At 40.9% G+C, this 7,895-nt stretch overlaps 1 protein-coding gene across 6 annotated transcripts in view; it reads right to left on the bottom strand.

Annotated features, from left to right (window-relative positions):
* Positions 1–713: 713 nt before the first annotated feature.
* Positions 714–7,895, bottom strand: part of HMG20A (high mobility group 20A) — a 78,385-nt gene continuing 71,203 nt past the window's right edge. For 3 of the 6 annotated variants that reach the window (XM_006029386.3, XM_025210835.1, XM_025210836.1), the window contains 3 exons: positions 6,468–6,683; positions 5,823–5,966; positions 714–3,533 (listed from right to left, as the gene is read on the bottom strand). In XM_006029386.3, the coding sequence (XP_006029448.1) occupies positions 5,830–5,966; positions 6,468–6,683 (353 nt within the window). In that variant the 3' untranslated portion in view covers positions 714–3,533; positions 5,823–5,829. The remainder of the gene's footprint in view (positions 3,534–5,822; positions 5,967–6,467; positions 6,684–7,895) is intronic. The other 3 variants (XM_025210837.1, XM_025210838.1, XR_003095414.1) reach the window with 2 other exon arrangements.

Genomic DNA, 7,895 nt, shown 5'->3' with positions numbered 1-7,895 from the left:
AAACTAGCTCGTAGTCCAGGGAGCAGAAGGGGAAGACAGGTGGCAGATTCTGGGAGGGAAAGGAAAAGAAGTCGAGAGCCAGGGACCACAACAATATGGAAGGTACTTAAAAGAAGAAGGAAAAACATATAGTGGGGAGAAACTGAGGGGAGAGAAAAATGAGGACAGAAGGGCAAAGGCAAAGAAAGAGACTGAGGTCATGTTTAGTTGACTCAGATTAGATGACCAGGGATGATGTGCTATTCATTGCATAGGGACAGCCCCAATATGGATTCTGTCAAACTATTATATCTTAATTGGCCTCACCAGTTTAACCATGACTATACTCCTCAGATGAAGCAAAAAGAAGCTATACTTCAAAGGAAGACATCTATCCATCACTATCTCTTTTCAGTAAAATCCATTTTTGCACATAAAAACAAAGGATTGGGAACAGCCATCAGTTCTGATAGACAGGGTAATAGCTGAGCATTCTCCCCCACCCTGGTCTGCACATCACCTTCACATAAAAATGAATTACAACCCATCTAGTTGTTCTAAGATCCATTAAAACAACAGAACCTCAAACAGGTACAAAATCATTTGAATGAAGAATTGAGGAAACAAATACATTACTGATTTGGATTGCCTAAGTGCTGGTGAATAATGTGGACTTAACAAAGTCTCTCAGACAAGTAGGCAATGCTGGTAAGATTTCTCATTAAAATGCAGTTAAAATTGAATCAGAATGGATTCAATGTTGAACGGTTTTAATGATGCAAATGTCAAGCAAGCACATCAACTTCTTAAAAAACAAAGGAAGTCTAAAAGTTTAATTACAAAAACACTTGTACAGAAAACTTGGCATTTTAACAATTCCAAACACATTAATCCAACAAATGGACTCCATTTTCATGTATTTTGTTAACATTTTCCTCAGTGAAGAAAGCATCCTGCTTCTCTCCTCATCACCCACCTAATTTTTTTTGTCAGCCAACACACTGAAACATGTAAACTGAAGTGACACTCATAAAAAACACTGAAAAGGCAAAACCCATTTTTCATAAGATTAATCAGTGCAGAGATGAAGATTCTTAATAAGACAAAATATCATCTGTAAGATTGCTGGAGAGCAAGAACCAAATTTTTCCCTAGCAACTGCAAAATGTAACATGGCATTAAATCTCTCCCTCTTTGTGGGTGGGAGAAATTTGTCAGTCAGTATCCCGCAAAGAGTAACTACCTCTTTGAATCGTCCATCTAAGAATGCCATGCTTTGTCCAAGTGAGATGTATTGGCAACATGCCAAGAGTGGATGGCTGCTTCCAATTTGCTTAAGACACTGCTGTGTTTAACCATTCACACCTTAAATGTAGAGATGTGCAAGGCAGAGGGGCTCAAGGTGGATCAAACTATTGCATTTCATACCGAGTCCTGGAGCCGGTCAGGTACACCACTATACTGACAACAAGTTACCACAGACTGGACTGCAAAACTCAGTGAACCAACTTTGGCTGAGTTGTGCGTTTTGATGACTCCAACTGCACAGTAACTGGATGCATGTGTGAGTAGGGGGGGAGTGCTTTTTCTTGAGGCACTATTAGTATGCAGGATTTCCTCTCATAACCTCTTGTTCATTATAGAATTCATAAACAGTTCATGACAACATCAGCAGGTCTTGCGAGTGTTAAAAAATGGAAGTAAATTAAACAAAAGTTGTGGTTCATTTGAGTGAACTCTCTCTTATTTTCAAGACGTAAGAAAAATGTCCCTCCATGAAGGAAGACTTGCTGCTCAGCTGTAGCCAAAGCATCAGCAGTGAGCTTAGGAGCAAGGAAACCCTGGCTCAAATGGCTTTGACTTGGAGGCAGCTTCAAAAGGTGTGAAGTCTGTCAGTGTAGCATTGGAAAAAAAACCCCTACTATTTAATCTTCCAGCATAAAAATTAGGCCAATGCCTGCACTACAGATACATGAAAGTCATACTGGTTGCACCAATGAGGCCAGGTAATAAAAGCATTCCCCAACTCATAACAGGAAAATCTTTAAGGCTGTCTGAAAGAGAAGCAAGGAAGGTATCATGTAGGAGTGACAGAATAGTTTATCCGTCATAGTAAAGCTCAAAAGTATCCAAGAAGTACACAACAGGAACCTAAATGAATAATCTGACAGAAACCAAGGGTTGCAAAAATCTGCATAAATTAGGATAGACATTAGATACCTCTATCTTTGATAATGAGATATGGCGCAGCTCAGAGAGTACAGAGCCTAGCAAGCAAAGCAACACTTAATAAGAGTAAAAGGCCATTTAGGAATATCATAAGTAGAAAGCTATAGTCTCCATAAGCGATGCTTAATAATAAAGGTGTAGGGACTCATGGAATGAACTGTGGAATTCTATGGGAAACCGCTTCCCCATTAAAACACCTCTCTGCTGTTATAATTTACTGCAAGAGCAATATATGCACTTCTACACATGCAGTTTCTTAGGTGCTACAATACCAGAAGGGTACTGAAAAATGTAATTCCACTGTCTATTTCTCTGTGTTTAAAGAGATACCACTTTGAACACAAAAATCACACTTTCATGCTACAGCTCAGAGTAAATTAGACTAAGCAACACAGCAGTGGAAAGAAAAGCCACATATTTTGGTCTGAAAAAAAATGTTGTACTTTTCCTGCAGGCTGAGGGGAGCTGACCTTTCACTTTCTCTCTTGATTACCACTGACCTTTTCAGTAGTAAAATACTCCAACAGACATTTTCAAGAGATAAGAACACCAGCCTTGCTGAAGAGCAGGACACTGTACATGCGGGAGAGGTACTTGGAAACCAGAGCGGGGAGGGAGTGGGAGGGTGAGGAAAGAGTCCCTCCTTTGAAGCAACTCAGTCATGAAGCACTAACCACATCCAAGATCAGGCAGAGAAGAACCTCACACTGTAGGATGTAGGCAAGCCCAACCCCTTTCCACAGGGTAATGCTGAAGAGAAGCTTGTTTTGAAGACAGCAGGCAGGGCAGGATGGTACACTAAAGAAGAGACAGTGTCTGTTGCAGTGAAGAACACAGGTGTTGCTATGCTGAGCACCAATAAACAGGAAAAGGACAGGAGAAGACTGGAAGGGATGAAGGTAACTCCACAGCTTAAAATGTAAAGACAAAAAGAGTGAGAGAGAGAAAACAACGTAACATTTCAAATATCTATTCCCACAACAGAAAGGCTGACTTCACTTTACAGATTGGGAAGGTTCACCTCCAAGGCCATCCAGTACACTGCATTTGTACTTCCCACATCGAGCAGAAATGACAGGAAACTGAAGATTGCACCAAATTCACATGCTCTGAAAGATCTATATACAGGACAGTTCAGAGGTTTTGCAGGTGGTGCCTGTGGCTTTTTAGGAGCCTTTAATGCACTGAAATGTTTGCTCCAGAAGCAAGCTCTGCAGGCAGGGACCAGGACAAATCCTGCCTCCCACCCCCAGTCTGTTTCCACCATGGCTTCTCATTCCTCAGTGGCTGAATCACTTTTGTTAAGCATCCCTGGGCCACAAGACCTGCAGATGAAACAGAAAAATAAGCAGTAGAAGTGTATACTAATCCATTGAGATGAAACAGGGCTTTGTGGTGATATTTTTGGATGGTTAATTTGAATGTTTCTGTTCTTCACTGCTTTGTAATAAAACTATTTATTAAGAACTTTAGCCAGCAAGTAACAGCTCAGCTCCAAGTATACTGTCCCTGACAAATACTGTAATTATAAAAACAAATAGCTTTCTGTTAAATTTATAATGTGCTTCTAAACATCAAGAAAACTGCTTGGTCGGATACAGACTCTATTTGGGAGAACACATTATGTACAAGCTAGCATAGGACACAATGGTGCTGACAATTTACCAATCAGATTCACTACATGGCTATTGTTGTTAATTTATTTTTCTTCTATTTCAAGGCACTCTCTTTTATTCAGAAGTTCCTACCTTCTCCTGTGGTTACACCCGCACTGACCCCACCTCTCCTCCCTCAAATTATTTTAGCCACTGCCAAGTGAGTGTCAGAGTAATTAATTACATTGTGAGTATCTGGAACATCAGGCCATTGTTGTTTGTACATATTTGTATAATGAAGCCAGGTCAGTATTAATCATATCTTATAACTGCCTCTTCTACTTTTTCTGGGGGTAAGGGAATGGGAGTTGTATTTTTAACCATAATTGGGGACGAAGAATTTTGGAGCAAGGATTATTTTTCCCAACTGCTTGCAACTGAATCCAATTTTTCCAAGAGTAAAATATTTACATTTTGAAACCACAGAAAATGTCTGCAACTCTTAACAAATAAGAATCCTCCAGAGCTTTCCATGGCAGCTGAGAACCAAAGCCTACAGCAGACACTTTCTAGATTTTTGTAGCCTTGAGTTAGGTTTTTCTGGCAAGGTACTTTAAAGAGAAAACATCTGTTTCTGGGCCTGGAGTGCTCTTCCAGCACCTGACTGATAGGAAATCACTTGGCCAGTTACCAAATTCTGTCACAGACACTCCCATCCCCCAGTTCTCTTTCTGAGTTTACAGGGGTACTAATTGAAAGCAGTGTGTGAAAATAAGAAGGCTGATGAGCTACTGAAAATCCCAGACCTAGAGCCACAAGCTGTTCCCCTTCATAAATACAAGCAGTAATGCCACTTATTTATTCTACTGGGAGCTCAGTCATCTCTTAGAACTATAGATCCGTTCCATCTGGCTACCCATTAGAAGGACAATGATCTTTTAGCTTAAGCCATGCTGTAATGGGGAACATTTAATTAATTGCTCTATGCAATATCACAAAAGGTCAGAACCAAGAAGGATGACAAGTCCTGCCTTCATATTTGCAGACAGACCCTGTCTCATAACATGGTGAACCAGAGTTTTATTTGCTTTTATTCATACCATTCAAAGCTCATATTATATAAATTTGTTCTGTATGTATGCCCAAATAATCCAAGCCTGTGTACTTGTGGCAACAAAAGCAGGGAAGAGATTCATGTCCAAGGCCTTTGACTCGCAAAAGCTACTCTAGAATCCTGTTGCCTCGCCATGATGTGCAATATGGGGGTAATGTGGCATGGCAGAATAGGCGTACTTTGTTTGTATATTTTTCATACAGTCTCCTATTAGGATTTTCCCAGCTGCTCAGCATCAAAACAAAATGTGCAGAATAATGATCTCTATAGTACTGCATATATAACCATAAGATCATCAACACTCAGCAAATGTTATGGGTGGATTTGACCCAGTATAACTGCAATCTTTTTACTCATACATCTTCAAATTCAAAAGATCTTGACATGTAACAAATTTGACAGTCTGCACATGTTATGGATTTGATAGCTGCAACATGTTAAGTAGCCATGAATTAGCTGGCATACAACCTTTTTAGGATACAAGACTCTTTCATTGATTATCAGAACCAATGCTTTTTGTGGAATTCTTCAGATTCACCGTGCTTAAGGGAAACAATATTCTTCTGCATTATCATTTGCCATAGCTTTACTAGCCAGTAGGTCATACATGTGAAGAAATATTTTTCCTTTTCTCTTTTCCTTTTGGCAATCTATTCCATACTATTCACCTGACATACAAGTCAAGGTGCGAAATGATCTTGCAACCTGCCAAGAATTTATGTATTTTTATGAGTCAAGCATTGAATTTTCAAAGTCAAAAATAGGAGGTGTACATTCAGTTCCCACTGAAAATAAAATGGGGTGGAGCATCTAACTACCTTTTGTGGCTTTGACAAAAACATCTCTCAAGAGATACAGAGATACAGTGCTGGCAAGCAAACCAATCTGAAGGAGGGAGTACTTACCCAATCACTAACGTTCAAGTCGGTTTACCACTTCTCGGACTGTGGCTATGAGGTTCTCATTCTCCTGTGGGTTAGCCAGGATAATACTGTGCAGTCTATTCATGTATGAATCAATGGTTTCCATTGTGGGGGTCTCTCCAGTGCCTATAGTAAATATAACAGAACAAAGGAAAAAAAACCACAGGACATTTAGATGACTGCAGAAATACCAAATATTACCTACCATTCCAAGGAGGATTTGTGCTAAAATGGAAACATACTCCATGGGGGAAAGTTGTTAGAGCCAAAGTAATGCAACTAAAGCACAGTATAAATCATTAGCAACAAAACAAAGTGCTACATAGCTGTATGGTGCCATGCATGGGTTCCTGTGACAGACCCAGTGGGACGATCAGTTCCCCACCACCACTTAAGAAAAGAAAATTCCTGGCACAGAGCAGCAATGCTAAAATGTTCCAGCACTGGGACAAGGCAGAGTTAACTTCATACAGCTCCTTGCACTCATCATCAGGGTTCCAACATCCAGCAAAGACAAGAGACAGAAATAAATCTACATTACAGAATAGGGACAACTCAATGTGCCATACAACAAACAGCAGTTCGACTTAACCATGGACAAAAGGTATTCAGAAGGAGAAGGCTTACCTGGCAGTGGGACTCCAGCAAAGCTGCTGGTAAGTGCCTGCCTCAAGGTCTCCAGGTGCTGCTGCAGCACTGTGTTCCGGCTGCGCTCCTGTATCACATCTACCTCCAGCTTCTCTACTGCAGTGCGCATACTTTCCACATGCTTTTGCAGGGCAGCATTCCTTTCCTCAAACTCCATGTTGGATTTGCGCAGCTGCCGCAGCTCTGCCTCACGGGCTGTGAATAACCCCACCAAGAAAAGAGACATGAAATGTACCTATAAAAGTTACCCCAGTGAGTGCTGAAGAGTAAAGCAGAATGCTCCGAGGCATCTGCTCAGCTAAAGATGATTAAAAGAAATGAATGCAATTTTGGGCTACAAATGAAAAGGTATCACTCCACAGAGCAGGGAGTTGATAGAACCCAGACTATGGCATATAGGTCAGAGTCTTTTAATATCTGAGGGATAATGAAAAATTAAGAGAGTTCAGAGCAGAGGAAAAAAATGAATAGGGAGACTGATTTAGGAAAGGGGCGGGCAATTATTTTGGGCAAAGGGCCGCTTACTGAGTTTTGGCAAGCCATTGAGGGCTGCATGACAGGCAGCCCAGGGCAGGTTAATATTAATTTTCTAAATTTTTTAGGGGCCTCATGGGCTGGATAGAATGGCCTGGCAGGCCGCATTCTGCCCACCCCTGATTTAGGAAGTAAGATTAGAAGAACTATTGTGAACATGTTCAGTACAGTACAGCTTAGCAATATAAGGACAAGAGGACTAGCAACATGACAGTCATCTAGGGTCTCTTTACACATGCTTCAGAGTGAAGGCATGGCACTTTAATTAGAGTGGCTCTCGGGAGCCACTTTAATTAAAGTGCCCACGGTGTCTCATGTATTCAGTGTCCTGTACTTCAGAATGGGGGCAGAGGCACTTTAAAGCTTGTTGAATTAGTTTAATTAGTTAAAGTGCCCCCGCTGCCATTTTGAAGCATAGGAACACTGAATACACGTAATGCTGAGGCTGCTGGAGCGTGCTTATTAGCACATTCCAGCAGACTCTGTTAAGCGAGTCCGTTCCGATGCGTTCTCATTAGGACACATCAGAGCAGGCATTGGGCACGTGTATAGGTGCCCCTTAGAATTAGAAGGATATACATCTAAGCTGAACATGAGGAAAAATGTCTGAAGCTGAAATCTATGAGATTGTGGAGTTATCTTCCAAGGGAACTGGCAGAAATCCCACCATTATGGGCTTGTAACAATCCAAACAAATACAGAAACGGAAAATATTTTGTAGGAATGGTTTTGGCCATGGGTTACAGCCGAGGTGATTTACCTGGCTTTCCCCAAATTTAATTTCAGTGACTGTGAATTAAATCTTACTAACATCTCCACTCTACACAACAATTCCAGCTAGGAAAGTCAGACATTGCATCTCTCAATTTACCA

The sequence above is a fragment of the Alligator sinensis genome, unplaced genomic scaffold, assembly GCF_000455745.1.
Source record: "Alligator sinensis unplaced genomic scaffold, ASM45574v1 scaffold319_1, whole genome shotgun sequence".
NCBI classification, from domain to species: domain Eukaryota; kingdom Metazoa; phylum Chordata; order Crocodylia; family Alligatoridae; genus Alligator; species Alligator sinensis.
This window is presented reverse-complemented; position numbering and strand designations above follow the sequence as displayed.